The sequence below is a fragment of the Schistocerca serialis genome, chromosome 3, assembly GCF_023864345.2.
Source record: "Schistocerca serialis cubense isolate TAMUIC-IGC-003099 chromosome 3, iqSchSeri2.2, whole genome shotgun sequence".
Classification (NCBI taxonomy): Eukaryota; Metazoa; Arthropoda; class Insecta; order Orthoptera; family Acrididae; genus Schistocerca; species Schistocerca serialis.
In genome coordinates, this window is record NC_064640.1 from 926,145,756 (window position 1) to 926,168,653 (window position 22,898).

At 40.8% G+C, this 22,898-nt stretch overlaps 1 protein-coding gene across 3 annotated transcripts in view; it reads right to left on the reverse strand.

Moving 5' to 3' along the window:
• Positions 1–22,898, reverse strand: part of LOC126471187 (AP-3 complex subunit mu-1) — a 173,047-nt gene that overhangs the window by 13,339 nt on the left and 136,810 nt on the right. For all 3 annotated transcript variants that reach the window (XM_050099296.1, XM_050099294.1, XM_050099295.1), the window contains exons 7-8: positions 4,020–4,199; positions 3,216–3,374 (exon numbers count right to left, since the gene is read on the reverse strand). In XM_050099296.1, the coding sequence (XP_049955253.1) occupies positions 3,216–3,374; positions 4,020–4,199 (339 nt within the window). The remainder of the gene's footprint in view (positions 1–3,215; positions 3,375–4,019; positions 4,200–22,898) is intronic.

Consider the following 22,898-nt stretch of genomic DNA (forward strand, 5'->3'; position numbering starts at 1 on the left):
ACACTGGACCAGTTACATATTTTTTTAACCTTAGCATAATGTGTTTTGAGAATTTATTCTCATTCTCAAGCATAAATATTTACGTAAGAATTTTTGTGGTGTTTCCGTATGTGGTGTATTGCATTTATTGCACTGTAGTTGTCTTTTTGAGGTTAAAAATTACTGTGTGTCCTACATTAGCCAGAAAACCACATACACAACCTGTCACCCACATTGTTTGAAGGTAAAACATCACAAAAACTACTTACATAAACATTTGCACTGGATGGTGAGATTAAATTCTTGAAACATGTCTTGCCAAATATTAAAAATACAAAATTTTGCTGTTTAAACCAAAAACAATCGGGCAACACAAAGAGAGCAATGGTGTCACCTAGTACTACAAGTGACCAAATAACAAAACACGCGAAGTATGCACACATTTTCATTCGAGTTAATGTAAAGGTTTCACAAAGATCACAGCAATCGTGAAGCTGCGAGTGCGCAGTAGGGATAGTTTGGAAACGGTTGTGACTAGTCATGATACCTTTATCTGAAGGCACTAAGTTAGTCCCATCAGCCACCATCCCGAGTAGAGCTAGGCAGCAGCAGAAGATAAAACAGTAACTGTTAAGACTTTTACCAATTCAGATCTGCTGAACAGAGTGTGCTACTGTCAAGAAACTTAACCACATAACATCTGTAAACAATACTTGAAGGCCAGCATCATTTTATCTCACTTATGTCATATTCTTTCCCCACAAACATTTTTTTCATAAAGCGTAAATCAGGAACATTATAAATATGTTAATGCAAAATTGGGTGTGAATTACCATTTTGAACAAAGGAAGTTTAATGGGAGTGGTAAAGTCATAAATGGTGTGAAAATGTTAATTCTGGGAATGTAGAAGCAGGGTATACTGTACCACAGATAGACATACTAGGAAAATGTACATAGTGGCACTATTCACTCATTGTCAACAGCCAGGGCAATATTCACGAGAAGTCACTACTGTTAAATTTACTCCAAACTTTTACACATCCATTTGTAGGATGAAGTAGAAATCTTGACACCACAATTTTTAACTGTCCTACTCACACAATTTTTTTAATTGGACAGTTGTTTTCACTACTGAGCTTATTTGAGGTGTGGGTGACACAGTGGGTGCCTTTCGTAATAAGTCACATACACAAGTGTCCAATGTAAGGTACCACATATATGTTTCTTGGTTAACTGTGGCTGATCAGCTGTCCCAGCGCGTCTGTCAACTATCAACTTTTTCACATCTTCTACTGTTTGACAGCAATCTCTCTTTCACTTAAGTTTAGCCATCTCTGAAAATGAGGCACCATCTTCTGCCCCCCCCCCCCCAACCCCAATTGATTCATTCTTTACATAAAATCAAGGAACACTTTTGTCTTCACATTATACTCAAATATACAACTCGTGTCAATACGTACACTGGGATTTCAGTACAATTTGTCACGAATGTCATACAGTCAGATCGAAAATTTGACGAGTGTCTCAAATTATATTTTCTTGTAATATATGAAACTGCAGAAAGACTTTTTCCTTCATAAGATTGAGTGTTCCTTTAATAGTAGTAATTCAAAGTACTGGCTAGATAGGCAAGGTGACCTCAGGGATTGCACTGCCCTTTCCCATTTTCTTCACACTTACATGATTTCATGTCGTACCCTTATATCAATACCCTACAGAAGTGCAAAGCACTTTTTGTAAAATCATGAAAAAATCTACTTTGAAGATCTCCCATGTACTGTTGAGTATAAAAGCTCTCTCCTTGGACTTTAATACCTACTACAAATTTTTCTTTTGTTTCCTTTACTGTTTGCTCAATACACAGACTGAATAACATCAAATCTTCGTTGATCCATTATGGATCGTGGGATGACAGCTGGCATGAACTACTTGATGCAATAATTTACCAACAGCCTTATGATTTGTGGAAGTTTATTTTATTTTATGAACTATGTGCTGCTACCAGTTTCGGCATTATATTGATGCCATTTTCAGGCCCCACTCATCACAGTCACGGATCCAGTTATACGGCTCCTTCCCTGTATAGCGATTTTACGACTATGACAAGTGGGGCCTCAAGATGGCATCAATGTAATGCCGAAACTGGTAGCAGCACATAGAAGTTCATAAAATAAAATAAACTTCTACAAATCATACGGCTGTTGGTAAATTATTGCATCAAGAAGAATAACATTGAGGATGTTTCCACTCGTATATCACCGAAATTAATTATCCAGTTACTTTTCCTTAAGACTCACTTCTAAACCTATTACAATTCTTATGCTTGAAAAGATGTGTCATACTGTAAAATGAAAGGAAGGTCGCTGAGTTAGCTGACAGATCACATCTATTCCATTTTATTTTATAACATGACACAGCATTTCACCCAGCCAGAATTTTGCTACACATTATTACCCTGATACCTTTGCGTCAGAAACACTTTCCTTGTCCGGACAAATACGTTTTACCCCTCATTCATAGCTTTTAAACACCAAGTATCTGGATTTTATACATTATATACGAAAAATTGTAGTACAAGTAAAACTAAAACTGTCAAGAAAATTTGTGTAACACCTATGATTCGAAAACATTGCTGTACAGCTAACATCTGCAACAAAGATAGACAGATTTTTCAACATCTTTCCTAGTTGCTAAGAAGAAAATGTGAAAGAGCAAAACCTTATAAATCGATAAAAAAGAAGGAATTAGATGATCATCATATAGTTTTAATACGTGAGATGTTGACTAAATGGGAGTTTGGAACAATGGAGTGCAACAGAAGTGGACTCTTGGTAAGCTAATAAACTGCTGAATGAGAAGGGCAAAGAGAGAAGGCTAACGAGTGCACAAATGTTCTGTGGCAGTTGGGCACTTGCAGTCTTATCACGTCAGAGAGATTGGAAGTGTATCCAAATGTACAAAACAGAAATCCAGCACAGCAAAAATGAAAACTGTCATGTGCTCCAGTTAACAATCTTACCTGGACGATGCCAATGAACGTGTTAAAAGGCCTCTGAGTAATTGGCCCATTCTCTTTCAGTAATCAACTAAACACAAAAATTGTGTGCAAATTAGCTACTTTATGTCTTACACTTGTTTGTTTGTGTGTGTGTGTGTGTGTGTGTGTGTGTGTGTGTGTGTGTGTGTGTGTGTGTTTAAATACAACTAACAAATTATAATGTGTAAGTGAACTCACAGTGCCTCGGAGATTTGGCAGTCTCGATGTATCTATACGTCCAATATCCCACATCAGTACTTTACTGACAGGATCAAAGGAATATTTCCCTTGATTAGGAACAAGACTACAGTTTAGCACAGATTTTGGCATTGGAATTTCAATAACAACATTCTCGACCTGTAAAACAGAAGAACAGCTATGTACAGTAAATGTTTCCTCTAAATTTCTGTTTAGAAAACTAGGTTCTCTCTTTCTTATTGTAACAGTTCCCCCCGTCCCTCAGGCAATGTAAGAATGTGAGGAGGATAAGTAACAGGTTTTGCCGAAAGAAATATCATTTGTTAAAGCAGTTATTAATGATTCTGTCACAGTTACAGTATTATATTAGGCAACCAGTTTCAAATCTTAAAAGTTCATTTTTAAGCCTGGCCTACTGAGGCTGCACTAACAGTGCCTGATCTTAATAATAAACATCAAAGTGGCAACACATGCTTTATACATGTTTGCAGAATGAATGCCACAACCCATACATGCCTCTTACCAAGTCAGAATTTTGATTTGGTAAGAGAATTGTCAATAAAAACTTTAAGAAATTTAACAAAGTTGCTGGTTCCTTGTCAACAAAACGTTGAAAAAATAAAATTAAAATAAAATAAACAAATAAAATATTTGGATACATGTCTAGTCTCTTCTCTCAGTTATAAAATGTTAAGCAGCATAGATTTACACAACATGACCTGCTACTTACACATCTTCACACACAGTGTTTGGCCACTAATAATAAAAAAAATATTAATTACTTATAAACAAAACCTTACTCACAGTTCTACCAATTGTCTGTTTTGGTCCCACAGTGAGATCCAGTCTTCCTCCTCCAACATCTTTAAAGGAAATACTATGCCTTACATATATAGGGATCGCTACTATATTTTGAGATCCAATGTGGTAAGACATAAGACGGAAGTTCCCATCAGGAGGGATAAAAGACAACAGTCTTTCAGCCTGCAATAAAATAAAAAACATGGAATCAATTCATACACTGTAATCAGGATCACTATGTCGATTAGTCAATAGCTATTTGTGAAAATCAAGAAACGTGCTCCACATACCCCATTACTACAACACGCTCTTTCTTCCAAGAAAGATGTAACATTTCTAACCTTCTGCAAATGTCACTACAGTGAAAGTCTCCATAGCTCTCCCACATAAAATATCTCTCTCTTTGTAAGGCATGTTTGTCACCCGCATCTGGATGTTTTCATAGAGCAATAAATAATACGTCTGTTAAATTTTGGGAGTGCTGCCACAAAAACTTTATTTTTCTAATATTTAAGCCGTGTATCTTCTGGCCATTGAGTTAAAATAAAGGTTCTGACTGATATATATAATATCTGTAATATTTGTATTCTTTGTCAGGAGCAGCATAATGGCTACACAGCAACTAAATATCACAAAATGGCTACACACAGATACTAAATATGAACATTTTGAAAGATCAATATTTTCTTTCAATCTTTGTGCATTTTATTTCACTTTCTTGTGCAAGAATTCCCCAGTAACACTCAGAACAATATTTTCACACAATACATATAGCTCTTCATAACAAAACTACTGCAGAATTTTAGCATATCAACATAATAAAGTACAACATTTTGAGTAAATTCAAAAACATATTTCTTTTACATTTTTCACAGAAGATCATAAGCTAGAGGTATGCAAGAGATAATACTGAAATTTATGACAAGATGGACAAGTTGAAAACCATTGGAGTACATTATTTGACAAGGAGAAAATGATATGCAGCCAGCTATATATCTGTGAACTGATTTTGAAGAAATGTCTTTCTTTGGGCAAAGAAAGAAAGAAAGAAAGAAAGAAAGAAAGAAAGCACACCCATGAACAAAGCTGCAGGAAGGACGCTACCTAACAAGATCAACACACTAAGAAACACCAGCCAAAACAGAACCAAAACACAGGACTATCTTATACGACACACTAGGTCAAAATTTTTAAAAACAGAATCTCACAGTACACAAATAGAAAGAAGAAATATAATGCAAAATAGAATAAATTGAAGACATCAAACACAGAATTCTGTTTTGTGACCACCTAGAATGAACAAATGCTTCCAAATGGACAAAACATTGACCAGGTTCTCGTAATCTCTCCTCAGTAGCACCACTTTTAATCACCTAAAAGCTGAAAGTAATTGAGTGTGGGATGGTGTTTCAGCAAAGATGTATATGGCACCTCAGTTTAGTTTGCACTCATGCACACATTTATTCTCCACTAGGATTATTAATAACGGTGACCAGCTTGTCAAGTACAAACGTTTATTAGCATGCTGGACTAGATCACCCCTACGATTACAATGGCAAAGGTAATGATTATGCTGTGGCACAACAACACAGTTCACATTTACTCTAAAATGTCACAGTTCATACTTAGCACTACCCAGTAGCAGTTTATTAGAGAAAATACTAAACTTTGGTAGTTCAATTAACCCAATTCATAATGAGCTTCAGTGTGTCTAACTATCGCTTGTATCGATAACAATGACATTCCACACTCTTACTCATCACAACACAGTTCAATTAAAATGTTCCTTAATTTAGGTTACAGAAATCACTCTCAAGTCTTTAAACATTAAAGTTCTCAAGGTTTGTGGTTTTCAGTGTGCATATTTTCATATACTGAATGTGTGCAGTATTGGCGTGAGTTAACATTGTGAGTGTGCCCAACACAAGTCTTACTTGTGAACTGCCAATTTCTGGTGATGTCTGACTACTTATAGATGGACACTACAATGAGATGTTATTTTGTATGTTACATTATGCTTTGAAAATCGGCTAGGCTAGATTTTATTGTTTTGGAAGAACTAGCAAAACTAATGTGATTTTGGTTTACAGAAAATGATGGTGGTCAGAAATTTATAAAAATACATGCAAAGAATTCTCCTCATGCAATGTTTGTCCCCCTATTTACATACGATTGCCATATGGTAAAATACATTAAATAACTGATTAGCAAGTAATTAATCAATGCTGTACCTTACTTTTACAGAAAAATTAAGGCAACAAATGTATGCAGTCAAAATTCAGAATCTAACAGTAGTTATGACAAAATATGTGATGGAAATTAGCATGGGTTATGAACTTTGAATTTAATGATTTTAGAAGATAATTAGTTTTGGATAATTTAAAGTACTTTATAGGAAAGTCGGACTGCTTAGCTCTGTGTTTATGTGGGACATTATATGTAACTAAGCTGATTAGCTCACAAAGTTTTTCATGTATCAAACTATAGTGCTAACTGTAATTAGCTGTAACCTTTAATTAACATGCTATATAGCTAAACCAACATTACTTCTTGAATCATTGTAGTGGAAAGAATAAACGGAACTATAAATTTTAGTGATACTTAGTCTAAATAAGAACTTGAGATTTTTTAGAAAGTATACATGCCACTAGGTAAATGTATGGAAAAATATGACAAAAATTAGCCAAAGAGTTTGGTTAATTATGAGAGTCATAACAGATGGGAAGAATCGAACAGCTATGTCACATCCTCTTCAACATCTCTGACTTGAAGCCAGGGAGCGAGAGGGTGGGGACAGGGTTTGGAGGAGGGGGGGGGGGGCAATCCCTAGTATATGATGCAGAATGTTGACAAAGGTCTAGAGGAAGTGCGCATATGGCCAGAAAGTACACAAAGCTGAAACATCTTCAGAATAACTATGGCGACATTTGAGATGTTCTGAGACAAGAAATTGACAACTGGTGCCTAATGGTTGGATAAACACAGTGAATTAATGAAAAAATAATGAATGAGAACATCTGTCATAATGTGACTATGAAGTCTTTTGCAATGTACTCCTTGGATAAAAGTCAGATAAAATCCCAGACTATCAGTGATTGCCTCCATCACCACCACCATCAATAATAACAATAATCATCATTATCTTGTCAGGAAATTTGTGTGTGACAATTCACATTTAAAACTCAGGAAATTTGTGTGTGACAATTCACATTTAAAACTGAGATCGTAAGTATGAAGGCGTTATTTTAGCTGGCCCTCACATGGGCTATGGATGCAGACCAAATGCCACCAGATACGGAGATGGACCCATTTTGATATTCCAATGGCTTCCTGGAGAAAACAGAGAGAAAGACAGGCACAACATGAACAGGAGGAGGAAGAGCAAAACGTAGGGAACAAACGAAAAACTCCTGGAAAAGAAAGAAAGGGAAGATTTAAGTTTTTTCATGAGGTCCTTAGTAGGACAAACAAATCAATTAAAAAAATACATTAAAAATAAATTAAAGTAAATTAAAAGAATAATAATATCATCATCATTTTTATGGAAAGGTGGCAGCACAAATTATTATTGATTTCAGGGCCGTGAGTGCCTTTACCAAAAAGCCTGGAGACTTACATGTCTGCTTTCAGATGCACTAGTAGGACATAAATTAGTCACCAAAGGACAGATTAACAACAATTGTGTGTGTGTGTGTGTGTGTGTGTGTGTGTGTGTGTGTGTGTGTGTGTGTGTGTGTGTGAGGGGGGGGGGGGGGGGTTTAGAAACAATACAAATTTTAAAATATGGACTATAATGTGTAATTTGAGCTTCTCACACACATCGAACATTTCGTTAACTTATGGGAAGGCAGCTGGGGAACATCATCAATATTTCGACAGATGAACATGCATCATTTTCATGGAGAGCATATTTATCATTACTTCCAAAAGTTAAATAAACTTTGTTTTTGTCTTTACTCACATGAGTGCTGCTGACAAGGCTTTTGACACTGTACCACACAAACGGCTTGTAGTGATATTGCGTGCTTATGGAATATCATCTCAGTTATGTGATTGGATTCATGATTTTCTGTCAGAGAGGTCACAGTTCATCGTAACTGACGGAGAGTCATCAAGTAAAACAGAAGTGGTTTCTGGTGTTCTCCAAGTTACTGTTATAGGCACTTTGCTGTTCCTCATCTATATAAACTATTTAGGAGACAATCCGAGCAGCCATCTTTGGTTGTCTGCAGATAGATGATGCTTTCATTTATCGACTAGGAAAGTCAACAAAAGATCAAAACAAATTGCAAAACGATTTAGAAAAAATATCTGTATGGTGCAAAAATTAGCAATTGACCCTAAATAATTAAAAGTGTGAGGTCATTCACACGAGTGTGAAGAGATGTTTTGACACTGTACCACACAAACTTCAGTTACATGAGAAATCAAATTTAAGACTGCACATTCAACTAAATACCTAGGAATTACAATTACAAACAACTTAAATTGGAAGGAACACACAGAAAATGTTGTGGGGAAGGCTAACCAAAGACTGCGTTTTATTGGCAAGACACTTAGAAAATGTAGCAGATCTATTGAAGAGACTGCCTACACTACGCCTGTCCGTCCTCTTTTAGAATACTGCTTACCAGATAGGATTGACAGAGTACATAGAGAAATTTCACAGAAGGGCAGCACATTTTGTATTATCGCAAAATAGGGGAGCGAGTGTCACTGAAATGATACAGGATCTGGGATGGAAATCATTAAAACAAAGGGGCTTTTTAATCGTGGCAGAATCTTCTCACGAAATTTGAATCACTAACTTTATCTTCCGAATGTGAAAATATTTTGTTGGCGCCGACCTACATAGGAAGAAATGATCTTCATAATAAAATAAGGGAAATCAGAGCTAGCACGTAAAGATATAGGCGTTAGTTTTTTCCATGCACTGTACAAGATTGGAATAACAGAGAATTACTGTCAAGGTGGTTCGACTAACCCTCTACCAGGCACTTAGATGTGATTTGCGGAGTATCCATGTAGATGTACATGTTTTGATGTTTGCCATGGTAGTTCATTACATTAATTCCCGTGCTGTTAATCACATGAAACCAATGACTCGGTTTAGCTCAAAAAATTTCTACTTTGCTCTGATGCCCAAATGTTTGGTGGACCAACAAAACAATAATGTTGGACAATGCTGGACATACCCTCATATGGCAAGAGGTGGGAACAAGTAACACACCCAGGTATGGTGGTATGGGGAGGCATAATTTGGCATGGGTGTACTGACCTCAGTATCTTTCAAATGCACAGTCAAACCAAACAGTGTTGGTGGAGCAGCTCTTGGAATGAGAGGACATTTGGTGAATGGACTAACCTGCATGTTCACCCAACTTAAATCCTATCAAGCATGTGTGGGATGGTTTGGGGAGATGTACTGCAGCACGGCCAAATGCATCGATGACCATCCAAGTAGTTGTCAACTGCACTGGCAGAGAATGGAATGCCCTCCTCCAAGAAACCCTTACAACCTTTTGGCCAGCATGGAAGCACATTGCAGAGTACGCATCACTGTTCATTGTGATCACACACCATATTAAGAACCGTGCCTCACCTTTTGTAATGTCCAGGGGACCATCAACAATTATGGTAACTTCAGTGTAATGGTTGTCATTGAATAAAAATGTCATACCTATTTGTCTCACGGAATATTTCTTTCAGTTACCTTCAATACTATACTGCAGCAGTTCTTTCGATGTGCAGTACAAATTTCATCGAACTATGTTACTTGACTGTGATTTGTCATTGAGCAATGCCACTTGGGAGTAATGTCAAATGAAAGTTTTACGTTCTGCACATAGGTATATTTTAAGAGCTAATAACATTAACTTAAGTAAAAATGGTACAACAAAGGAATCATCTGTAGTAATAATATTATGCAATAATATAAGCTCATGTGCCCAGAAAAGGCATAAAAATCCTAAAGCAGGATTAAATACCAACAACACAATGGTTACAGATGGTAGAGAAACAGCTAACATATTCAATGATAACAACATAAATGTGGTAGAGAACTTAAAACTGGAAAGAGACAGTCCACAAAGGAAGGTTACTAAGTTATCACAAAAATCAAGCAGAACCATGTTCTTGAAACCAGTCACAGAAGATGAACTCAGGGAAACTATAAAGAAACTGCAGTCCAGTAAATCAGCTGATGATGGTGAAATATCAAATCATGTAATAAAGCAAGTAAGTGAGCAAATAATCTCACCATTGTTGGACATAGCAAACAGCTCTCTCAGAGATGGAATTTTTTCCAGAAAAACTGAAGATAAGCAGAGGGGTATCAGCGTAAAAGAAGGCGATAAGGACAACACCAACAACTACAGACCAATTTCACTGATATCAGGTTTCTCAAAAATCCTGGAAATGCTTATGTATAACTGATTAGCTGACTATCTGGACAAATACAGCATTCTCATACGATCACAACACGGTTTCAGGAAGAGTAGATCTATGGAATGAGCAATTGTCAATCTGACAGAATTCATTATACAGTCCTTAGATGAAAAACAAGTTGTATCTGCAATGTTTCTGGGTCCCTCCAAAGCATTCAACACTGTTGACTGTGAAATACTGATAAGAAAATTGGAAAACTATGGTATTCGAGGGCAAGCAGGGAAGTGGATAGAAGAATACATATGCAACAAGAAGTAATATGTATCAATAGGGGATGCATATCAGTCAGGAACCAAAACCATCAAATACAGAGTGGCGCAGGGATCAGTAATGGGGCCATTGCTGTTTAATCTGTTTGTTAATCACACAGGTGTTGACGGGAAATAGAAGAAAATATTGTATGCAGGTGACATGACAATACTGAACAATGACCAAACTGTGACACAGCTAGAGAGAAGAGCATACATGTCTGCGAACACCACAGCTCAATGGATCCTGGAAAATGGAATTGTTATAAACCTATAAAAGACTATGTATGCAGTGTTCAGAATTAAAGAGAAGGCTGTGCACATGGATTTAGAGGCGGATGAAACGAGTCTAGGAGAAGTGGAACCCACTAGATTTTTAGGTATTACGGTGGATAACAAGCTGAAATGGAAAAAAAAACCATATTAATTCTGTCTGTAAGAAACTCAGCTCCATCATATTTATAAAAATGCAGCTAGCACAGCATGCAGACAAACAGCTTCTGAGCACAGTATGTCATGGACTTGTGCACAGTATACCATGGACTCTTCGAGCCATACCTACAGTGTATGTGGTAGTGTGGGGAAACTCAAATATTCAAGAGATAAAAAGGGTATTCACATTAAAAAAAAAGTCAGAATCATATTAAGAAGAAAAACCTCTGAAACATGCAGAACTGCTTCAGAAGACTACACATCTTAACTTTTTCCTCCTTGTACATATATTAAACTATACTACATATTACAAAAGATACTGCAGAGAGGACTACAAATGCAAGTGTACACACCCACAGCACACACAGGAAGAACAACATATGAAGCATACCCCTCTGACTGGCAATGCTTGAAAAAGGACCCCAGTACTCAGGTATCAAATTACTAAGATGTGTGACAACATGCATGACACTAAGTTTTCAAATAACCTAAAAGACTATCTGGTGGAAAATAAATTTTGGTGTTGATGAGTACTGCTCACATTAAATTTGTAAATATTGTTAATTATAATCAATGATGTTAGAATAGTTAGGAAGTATTTGATAATGAAGGTTTTTGTATTTTTGACATGTCCTATTTTACATGCACATTCACTGTGTGGTGTCACCGCCAGACATCACACTTGCTAGGTGGTAGCCTTTAAATCGGCCGCGGTCCGGTAGTATACGTCGGACCCGCGTGTCGCCACTATCAGTGATTGCATACCAAGCGCCGCCACACGGCAGGTCTAGAGAGACGTCCTACCACTCGCCCCAGTTGTACAGCCGACTTTGCTAGCGATGGATCACTGACAAATTACGCTCTCATTTGCTGAGACAATAGTTAGCATAGCCTTCAGCTACGTCATTTGCTATGACCTAGCAAGGCGCCATTATCATTTGCTATTTATCTTGTGATGCATGTACCGTCAGACCGATGTTTACCAATTATGGATTAAAGTTAAGTATTCCAGAAGCTCTGTACTTTTTTTACTAGACTCAACTCCTTTAACTCTTCCAGACCTCACGCCAGCCTGCGTGAGCTTAAACACGTGCCTTTCGGCTTCCTCTCATAGTGGCTTGGCTGTCTTGCCAAGTCACAACAGTTTGGCGCCGAGGATTGGCGCCGAGCCAATTCGAGTTTGTACCAATACAGATTGATATACTTGTGTAATGGCTTTGCCACAATCTCCAGATGTACTGTCCGAATTTTATCGCTTACAGAATCAGCAGACGCAGGCCTTACTGGATGACCTTGGACAGCTCGTCCAGGGTCAACATGCAATGCAAAACGATGTGGCGGCCACCGCTACCGCAGCCACAAAACGCTGTTGCAGCAACTTTTCGTCCTTTTGATGCGGCACTGGAAAGCTGGACGGAGTGGTCACGCCAATTTGGATTCCATCTCGCCGCCTACAGAATTCAAGGTAATGAGCGGCAGCCTTTCTTACTATCATGCGTCGGCGTGTCCATGTACCGTGTGATAGTGAAATTATTTCCCCGACGCGACGTAGCAACTCTGTCCTACGACGAAATTTTGTCTGCATTAGATGCATATTTCAAAGAATCAGTCAATGTAGTTGCCAAACGGTATACGTTCTTTCGTACAAAACGTATGGCCGGTCAGACTAATCGGGACTGGGTTGCAACTTTGCAAGGCCTTACTAGGGATTGTGCTTTTGAGTGTGAATGTGGACTCCCTTATTCAGATACTATGGTACGTGATGCAATTGCACAGAACGTTTCTGATGTTCGTATAAGGGAACAGATTTTGAAACTAGTCAATCCCTCCCTTCAACAAGTGATAGATATATTGTATCGGCAGGACACACTTGACTTTGCTCAGGAATCATTTGAAACTTCACCAGCCGTGTGTCACATTCACCGGCCCGCCGGGCGCGCTGCACAGAACAGTAAACAGCCCTCGCGCCCGTCCGCGCAGCTGCCGCCAAGCTCTCAGCCACGTGTGCCGCGCCAGCAAGCAAATGCAGTGAAATCATGCCCGCGGTGTGCTACTAGACATTCGCGTGAGAATTGCCCGTCACGCCAGGCTATTTGCTTTTTCTGTAATAAAAAAGGACATGTTCAAAGTGTTTGCCAGAAAAAGCTCCGATTGGAAGCTCAAAACCATTCCAGGCCATTTGCTTCGCGCCGGAATCGGAATCGAACCAAGAATACTCAGGCTCGTGAACCGTCCCCCATGGAAATTCATGCAGTTCATTCCACTCCGCCCAGTGCCACTCTCTCTAACAGTGACTGTGTTTGTCCCACGAATAATGTGCGTCGACATCGCCGGAAATCCCGTTAAGTCGCAAGTGATTCTGTACCAGTGTCACATTGCACGAGACAGTCGCTCTTGTCATCAGCAGGACAATAAACTTTTTGTAGACATGGACATTCATGACAACGTGATACCATTCCAGCTAGATACCGGAGCTGCAGTTTCACTGATCAATCACGACACGTACAAACAGCTGGGCACACCTCCGTTGCATGCCGCAAATGTTAAGCTAACTACATATTCAGGTCACGGGCTCCCTGTGTTAGGACAGTGCAGCCTTCTTGCAACATACAAGGGACAAACAAAACTTGTGTCATTTTACGTCCTTCGTTCTTCTTCTGCAGTGAACTTGTTTGGTTTAGATTTATTTCAGTTGTTTAACTTGTCTATAGTCAATCAGGTCCTATCAGTGAACCAGACTGTGCCTGCAGACAGTGTTTCTCGTCTATGTGAAGAGTTTGCAGACATTTTTGCACCGGGCCTTGGTTGCGCTAAGAACTATGAAGCACATTTGGAACTGAAAGTAAACGCGCAACCGAAATTGTTCAGAGCGCGCAATGTTCCCCACGCATTGCGTGATGAGGCCGCAAGAACATTACACGATTTGGAATCACAAGGTATACTTGAACGTGTGCAGGCTTCTCTCTGGGCCTCACCCTTAGTAATTTTGCCAAAACCTTCTGGAAAATTGAGACTTTGTGTGGACTTCAAGGCAACAGTGAATCCAGAACTAGTGACTGCCACTTTTCCTTTATCCCGCTCGGAAGATCTTTTTGACAAACTGTGCCCGGGTAAATATTTTTTGAAGTTGGACCTAGCAGATGCGTACTTGCAAATACTGGTGGACGAAGAATCCCAGCGCGTTTTGGTGGTTAACACGCATCTTGGTTTGTATCGATTCAAACGACTGCTATTCGGGTGTGCATCCGCCCCTGCATTGTTTCAGCAATATCTGTAAACAGTTTGTGCGTCGGTCCCTACTGCAGCAAACTATCTGGACGATATTGTGATCTCCGGAAAGACAGAAGAAGAACATTTAGCCAATCTCAGAACATTATTTCAGGTCTTGCGACAAAATGGTCTTCGCGGAAGGACAAATGTGTGTTTTTTGCTCGTGACTTACCCTATCTGGGACATGTTCTCAATGCCCCAGGCATACATCCCAGTCCAGAGCACCTCTGTGACATACAAGACTTGCCTTCGGTGCAGAATTTGAAGCAGCTACAGAGTGTGCTCGGAAAAATCAATTACTACCATAAATATGTGCGCCACGCCTCTTCCATTTCAGCTCCGCTTCATCGCTTACGCCGTAAAGGTGTTCTGTTCGTCTGGACGACGGAATGCGAACGCGCCTTTCGCCAGTTGAAATCGGCGTTGCTTTCCAATACTTGCCTTACACCATTCGATCCCCGGAAGCCCCTTTTGTTGATGGTAGATGCATCGGATTTCGGGATCGGTGCTGTGCTTGCGCACAAAGATGGATCGCACGATCGTCCTATAGCCTTTGCGTCCAAATTGCTCTCGTCTGCGCAAAGATATTATTCACAGATCGAGAAAGAAGCTTTGGCTCTCGTATTTGGTGTTACAAAGTTTCATGATTTCTTGTATGGTTGTCACTTTACCATCATCACAGACCACAAATCTTTGACATCGCTTTTTCATCCGAACAAGCATGTACCTCCACGTACAGCGCAGAAATTCATTCGCTGGTCTATTTTCCTCTCGCAGTACCACTACGATATCTTTTATCGGTCCACTGCTAAGCACGGAAACGCCGATGCGTTGTCCCGTTTGCCTGTTGCTGAGGATAGAGAATTCGATTCCTCCGAACTTGCTTGCATGTTCCTTGATTCGGAAACAGATGACGTGGTCGAATCGTTTCCGATTGATTTTCGTCGTGTAGCTACAGCCACAGCTGCAGACCCTGTCCTTGCTACCGTTCTGCGTTTTGTTGCTACGCAATGGCCCTCGTCCAAGTCACGGATCAGGGATCCGTTGGTTCGCCGATTTTTTGCTCACAAGGAGAGATTTTTTGTACGACATGGTGTTTTGCTGTTGCGTTCTGATAATGATCAGTCCAGGGTCGTGGTCCCACGTTCATTACAGTCCTCTGTCTTACGGCTTCCCCACCAAGGACATTGGGGTATAGTGAGAACTAAACAACTTGCTCGTGAACACTGTACTTGGTTCGGAATCGATGCTGCGATTACACATATGTGCTCTTCTTGCATGGCGTGTGCTGAACAACAATCCGCACCACCACGGAAATTCTTTGCATGGCCGAAAGCCACTACCCCTTGGCAACGCTTACACATTGATTTTGCTGGTCCATTCTGGAATGCTCGATGGTTGGTTGTTGTAGATTCATTCAGTAATTTTCCTTTTGTTGTCCGGATGTCTTCCACGACGTCATCTGCCACCATCCAAGCGTTATCCGCTATCTTTTGCATTGAAGGTCTTCCACAGACTATTGTTTCCGACAATGGCCCACAATTCATGTCCGCAGAATTTCAGTCATTCTGCAAGGCCAATGGTATTCAACATCTGACGTCCGCGCCGTTTTCGCCGCAGTCAAACGGTGCCGCTAAACGTTTGGTCAGGACTTTCAAGTCACAGATGTTGAAGTTGAAAGTGTCTCATTCTCGGGAGGACGTGTTATTGCTCTTTTTGTCCACGTATCGCTCTCAGCCCCGAGATGGTCGCTCGCCGGCTGAGTTGTTGCACGGTCGCCCTCATCGCACCTTGATGTCTTTGCTACATCCGCCACATCAGGTTCCTGTGCAGCGGCAGACACCTGCTTTTGCCGCAGGCGACGTTGTATACTATCGCAACTATCGAGGTTCACGGCGTTGGCTCGCAGGGCGCATTCTTCGCTGCCTCGGCCGCGCTATGTATCTGGTTTTGTGGGCCTCTGGTGAGGTGCGTTGGCATCTCAATCAGCTGCGCCTATGTCGTCGCACGGGTTCTGCCGCTCCCCGTCTGCTTTCAGCGACGGTGCCGTCCGGTCAGTGCCCTGGGGACCCATCTACTGGCTCGCCTCAGCCCCAGGTGTTACCGACGCTGCCTTACATTTTGCCCCATGGCGCCGCGCCGCCGCCTGTTCTCCCGCCGGCGACGCCTGCAGTGGACGCGTCGCTGCAACCGCCGGGCACCACCCCTGGGTCACGCGCCGCCGATCGCTTCCCGTGACCAGCTATCCTCCGACATGGAACTCTTGCCCGCTCCGGACCACATGGCGTCTTTGCCCGTTGGGTGCCCCGACCCGATGGAGGTCGACCCTTCGGCCCATCCTGTCTCTTTACGGGCGCATACACCGCATGTTGGCGTGCACCCTGGACTAGGTTTCAGGTGTTTCCTAGCTCCCCTCGGACCGAATGGCAGGGTGCGGGTGGCACAGCCTCGCCTGTTGTTAGGCTCCCCACCTCGTCGCATACGTCAACATGGGGTCCTCCCCACGGTGGGCGGAAGCCTTATAACACAACCGTTTGCCGATTTGCGGGGGGAGGAATGTGGTGTCACCGCCAGACACCACACTTGCTAGGTGGTAGCCTTTAAATCGGCCGCGGTCCGGTAGTATACGTCGGACCCTCGTGTCGCCACTATCAGTGATTGCAGACCGAGCGCCGTCACACGGCAGGTCTAGAGAGACATCCTAGCACTCGCCCCAGTTGTACAGCCGACTTTGCTAGCGATGGGTCACTGACAAATTACGCTCTCATTTGCCAAGACGATAGTTAGCATAGCCTTCAGCTACGTCATTTGCTACGACCTAGCAAGGCGCCATCATCATTTGCTATTTATCTTGTGATGCATGTACCGTCAGACTGATGTTTACCAATTATGCATTAAAGTTAAGTATTCCAGAAGCTCCGTACTTTTTTTTACTAGACTCAACTGCTTTAACTGTTCCAGACCTCACGCCAGCCTGCGTGAGCTTAAACGCGTGCCTTTCGGCTTCCTCTCATAGTGGCTTGGCTGTCTTGTCAAGTCACAACACACTGCATACCATATAATCCTACAGGATCAAATAAAATTCAGTCCACTTTTATGATCACTGACTGACTCACATCCATCAACTAGACATGTACAGAAGACATTCTATTTCACACAATAATATAACATCCTTTGTTACATATTGCATGACATAGCTTTCCTATTTACCTATATCACCAACATGGCAGATATGCAGCACATAGTGTATTTCAACAATAATATGAGTTACATAATTCTTCGTTGAGATTGAAATTTTTGGCAGGCAGTCAGATACTAACAATAGGAATTTGCACAAAATTAATGAACCAGTTCTTCTCAATCTTAACAGTACACAGCTAAAAATGTTAAGGATAGCCAGTCTTCCAATTCATACACAGTTCAGCTACAAGAAAGTTGGGGTCATAGAGATGTATTTCAGTGTTTAAACAGCTAACCCGCCAATGACCCATGCCTGCAACTAAATTATGCGTTAAAATTAATTCACTCTGATAATGTGGAAAATAGTGTACCAGCATTTATTAAGACTACAGACAGATTGTGTACACACAGGCCCTAAAGCGACCCCTAATTTCCTGGCCACCCAGGTGTTCTAGCCCCGTTCACTTTAAAGGTCGGCTCAGACTGTTTTCAGCTGCAGGGTGAAGGGAGATTTCCCTAATCCTAAAGGGTTGGTGGTCGAAACTGACTAGGCAGGCTTTAAGAGTGAATACGAGGTGGAATCCAAAATGTTTCGGACTGGTGCTGCCATCTGGGAAGTACGAGTATTAGATCTTTGCACCACTAGGTGGCGAGAGCTGCATATCTGATGAGCCAGTGTGTGGAGTGGCATTCAGCTGGGGGGACGTGTTGTGTGTCCACAGTGATTTCCGTAATACTCTGTGTTTTGCGTGTGGCGATTTTATGATGGATCTATGAACAGAACAGTGCATGTGTATCAAATTCTGTACAAATCTCAGGAAAAGTGCTACAGAGACCCTAGAAATGATTCAACAAGTGTTTGGGGGACAGAGCATGAGCTGTACATGTGTGTTTGAGGGGCATACTCGGTTCAGGGCTGGCCGTACAGACATTGAAGATGAATGCCCACACTGGAAGGACCGTTAGCTGCACAATGCCAGACATTGTTGCCAAACTTCAACAATTGGGTTGAAGTGTGCACGGACCTTCGTCAGACCACATCTGATGATCCAACCTTCTTGCCACGGGTTATCACCAGCAACGAGAGGTGGATTTATGGTTATGACCCAGACACAAAGCAACAATCGTCCCAGTGGAAGAGATAGGGCTCTCCAAGACCCAAAAAAGCGAGACAGGTGAAGAGCAATGTGAAGAGCATGACATCATACCAAGAGAACTGTGCAAAAAGAATTTGTCGCACCCAACCAAACAGTGACGTTCGCGACGGTTCCGTGAAAACATGCGGCAATGATGGCCTGAACTTTGGCTTCAAGGGAACTGGCTGCTGCATCACGACAACATGTCCTGTCACATGTCCTTGCTCACCAGGACCTTTTTGGCAAAAAACAACATGGTAGTTATACCCCACCCACCGTACTCGCCAGATGTGGTACCTTGCGACTTCGCGCAGTTCCCAAAACTGAAACTCAAGTTGAAAGGCTGTCAGTTCGACACTCTAGAGATGATTCAAGAAGCATCGCTGGCGGTGATAAACACCCTCAAAGAACAGGACTTCCAGAAAACGTTTGACCAGTGGCAGAAGTTTTGGGACCAGAGTGTACTTGCAGATGGGAACTGCTTCGAGTGTGATGGTGACCATTAGTCCAAAGGTAAGCAGGGTGTATACATGGACAAGGAAAAAAAATTCCTGGATTTCCCAGTAAAAAATAAACTTTCTTCCAGGTGAAAATACACTTTTTCCGTGTTACGTGACAGTATGCTATTCCTCGAAACTGTAAAACTTATCAATCCTTTGAATATGATTATGGTTTTATACACCGGCGTAGAATTTCCTGCCACCTTAGGAAACGAAATTCAGGGAGAGAAAAAAAAAGTTTTGGAAAGATGTCTGATGTGCAGCAACATCTACACTGTATATATTCATGTTAGAAAGTATAAATTCGAATTCCAACAAACACCGCACGTTACTTTCCGAAGCACTGAAATCGAGATTGCGATGTACTTTTGTAAGCCAGTCATAGCTCATGTTATGTGATCTCGCCAGCCAATGACAGAGGATATTCAGGGCACAGGACGTGATGTAGTCACCCAATAGGAATATCACCGTTAAGTAGTGCGAACGCACAAATAGGAAACGTTAATGGTTGAAATTAATATACACAGTGTTGCTACAAGGGAAAAAAAGCTTTCACATATTAGTCTCGAAGATTAATAAGCTGCTAGAGAAGCTAAGCTTTCGCATATAATGTTGATCTTTTTTGCACGGGTTACACTTTAAGATACATTACAAATGTGCCAGTAAAATTTTTAACAATGACCTAAATGTGTGATCTTCTGGGCTCCAAATTATATTGGTCATCCTCAAAGAGTTTATTTTTAGATGAGAGTCAAATGCTCAGTGATTTAAGAAATTCATCGTACATCCTCATACATAGATCATTTTGCGTAAAAGGAAATTTACTTTGAAAGTAACGCTTTTCAAACCATCATCCGCAATATTTTCCCATGACCTGTTAGAAATAGGTTTTGTTTAAGCAGTTTCCAGAGAGCGACAGATAACAGGCGTCACTCGCGCAGGTACGATGACGCAGGAAGTTCGAATGATCGTATGTGTAAGACATTAAAAGATCTTACATTATGTCTTTTACAAGACATTAGCGGATACTGTAAGAGCATCGGAATTTCGTGGACCATACTAAAATGCTTAATTCGGCTTAAAGTGCACATTTGCATGTCCAGATTCGGATGTAAATTTTCTTGGAGTACCAGCACTGTATTATCTCATGTTTGATTCTTTATTCCAAACGTGTTAGAAGATGAAAATGTGCACTTGAAATTCAGCGAATCAGCGAGCAGTTAGAACTAGCCAATAGTGTGGAATTACACGTTTCATTTCAAATAAATTGAATGCCTCAGTGGAAAAGATTAATGAAAGTCAAATTTCTTTAGCAAACCGACAAAAATAACTTCGTTGTTCTGCAAGGCAATTAATGCTCGACTGTCAGAAAGGCGGAAATAAAATAGTCTGAAACTAATAACAAATTTTAGCCTTCCGTAATTACGTGAATGTATTTTAATTCACTTGATAGCTCCTGGTCACAGAAAAAATCCTTTTTGTTTTCATTTGACGTGAGAGCAATAGACGAAGAGGAAACAGCAAAATCACTAAAACGTAAACAAGGGTCACGTGGGGACTATCCACCTCTCCACTGCAACTCAGACTGCTCTGTGCATCAGCCCCAGATCTATGATATTTCCAAACCGGGGCAATACAAGATAGTGTCCCCCCCTTGAGTGTTTGAGGCAGGACGCAAAAAATTTTAAAAATCCACTTTTCAAGAAATGGTTCAAATGGCTCTGAGCACTACGGGACTTAACATCTGAGGTCATCATTCCTCTAGAAATTAGAACTACTTAAACCTAACTAACCTAAGGACATCACACACATTCATGCCAGAGGCAGGATTCGAACCTGCGAGCGTAGCAGTCGCGCGGATCCAGACTGTAGCGCCTAGAACCGCTCAGCCACAGCCACACTTTTCAAAAAAATATGTTCATTTTGTAGCGCACATCTTTCTGAAGAGTCTGACACATAAAACATACGTTTTCGAGGAAATGTGAGACATTTTAAATGGTCGTAAGTGTGTCAAAGTGCAGTGTCACGCCTCTTCACACAGCATTTTTCCATTGATTGTCACTGTATTTCACTCTGTGAAATTCAAACGTGTAATATTTTGTAATGGATGCCATCAAACTATATTCAAGACAGTGGAAATTAAAATGTCCTGCGGTGCCTCTCCTTCTCCCAGTCAGCCAGTTTGACATCTTAAAAAAAACTCTGAATTAATATTGGATGGGCTTATTTGCAACTGGAAGAAAAAGAACTCTTCAGAAAATTTGCACTCTTTATTGCTTATTAGCTAGTAACTTGCTGTTCTACGACATAAAATTAAATATAGGATACATAAAACCAGTAAAGACAAGAGACAAGCAAGGCAGTACACATTTCTTCAATCCTTAAGACCCAGCATTTCTTTCTCTCTACTCCTGCTACAGCTTTACATGGAATTCTTTCCTTTCTGGGAAACAATTTATTATCTTATCAAAGTTTGTCAAACGTTTTGCTACATGAAAAAACGAAATGTCGTTGTCGAATACTGAAAAAGCTGTTAATACAAATAGTAACCAAGATTGGTGTGGTTTTTTGATCTGATTACGTATATTTTGTCACTGTCTGCTAGATAAAATGAAATAGGCCTGCCTAATGTTGCAGCAATTGTTATACACTCCAAATAAACGACACAGTTTTGGCATTTTTAATAACACCACAGAATATAATTCAGGAAGTACCAATATCAAATGCCTATTAGGCCACCTACAAGCAAAAGGTTTTATGTTAGGAAATAGTTTCACATTTCATTTCTACGCTCCAGCTTCTCAAGCATGAGATCAAAAAGTAGTAGTACGAAATTTTTATACAAATGATGTCCCCGTTTATTCTCCTTTCTCGTCCTAACAAACAACCTTGTCATAACTAATTCTGTAACTATCTCTGCCAGTGTCAAAACTTATTCTCCAGTTAACTCCACTAACCCTGCCACAATCACCGGTTTAGTTATTCCACATTTATTCTCCAGTTAGTCGTTATTAAGTGTTCGTACAACACGTCTTCCGCGCTACTCCCAGAGTACAACTTTAGTGGCTGCTATCTGGGCACTGTACAACTGGCCCTTACTAGTGTAAAGGTCTGGTCAAACGTTTTGTGTCAAAATTTCATTTTCTTGGATACACCGAGAAGATAATACGTAATCTTTTTTACCTCTTATCCCTGTTACTCGTTTATTTCCACTCTGGTAGTCTCAACCTATAGATTTCGCTAGTAATTATAACAACGCAGATCATTCACAATCCCAGTCAACCACATAAACAGCGATTGGCATTCACCCGTTCGGCTTATTCCGCTCAGCTCGTGTAGCCCCTTTTGTCTGCAGGAAAGTTTATTTCTGGATGCAATGGGGATTCCCCTGGTAGACACATCACATACACTATGCACGCATTCAAAAATCAACTTACGATTCATTCAGAAATCAACTTAGAATTTGTTCAAAAATGTTCAAAATTCTACAGGGATGCATTTCAAAATCAATCACTAGACCAACGTGCGCAGAATGCTAGGCGCTTTGTGAAACAAGGTCTGTTTCGTCAAGAATATGAATTTGGTGCTGCCGCCCCCTGAAATTGCCACCTGGGGAAGATACCCCGGTTTGCCAGGCCTGTTACACATGTGTGAATCTGCCAGCTTAGG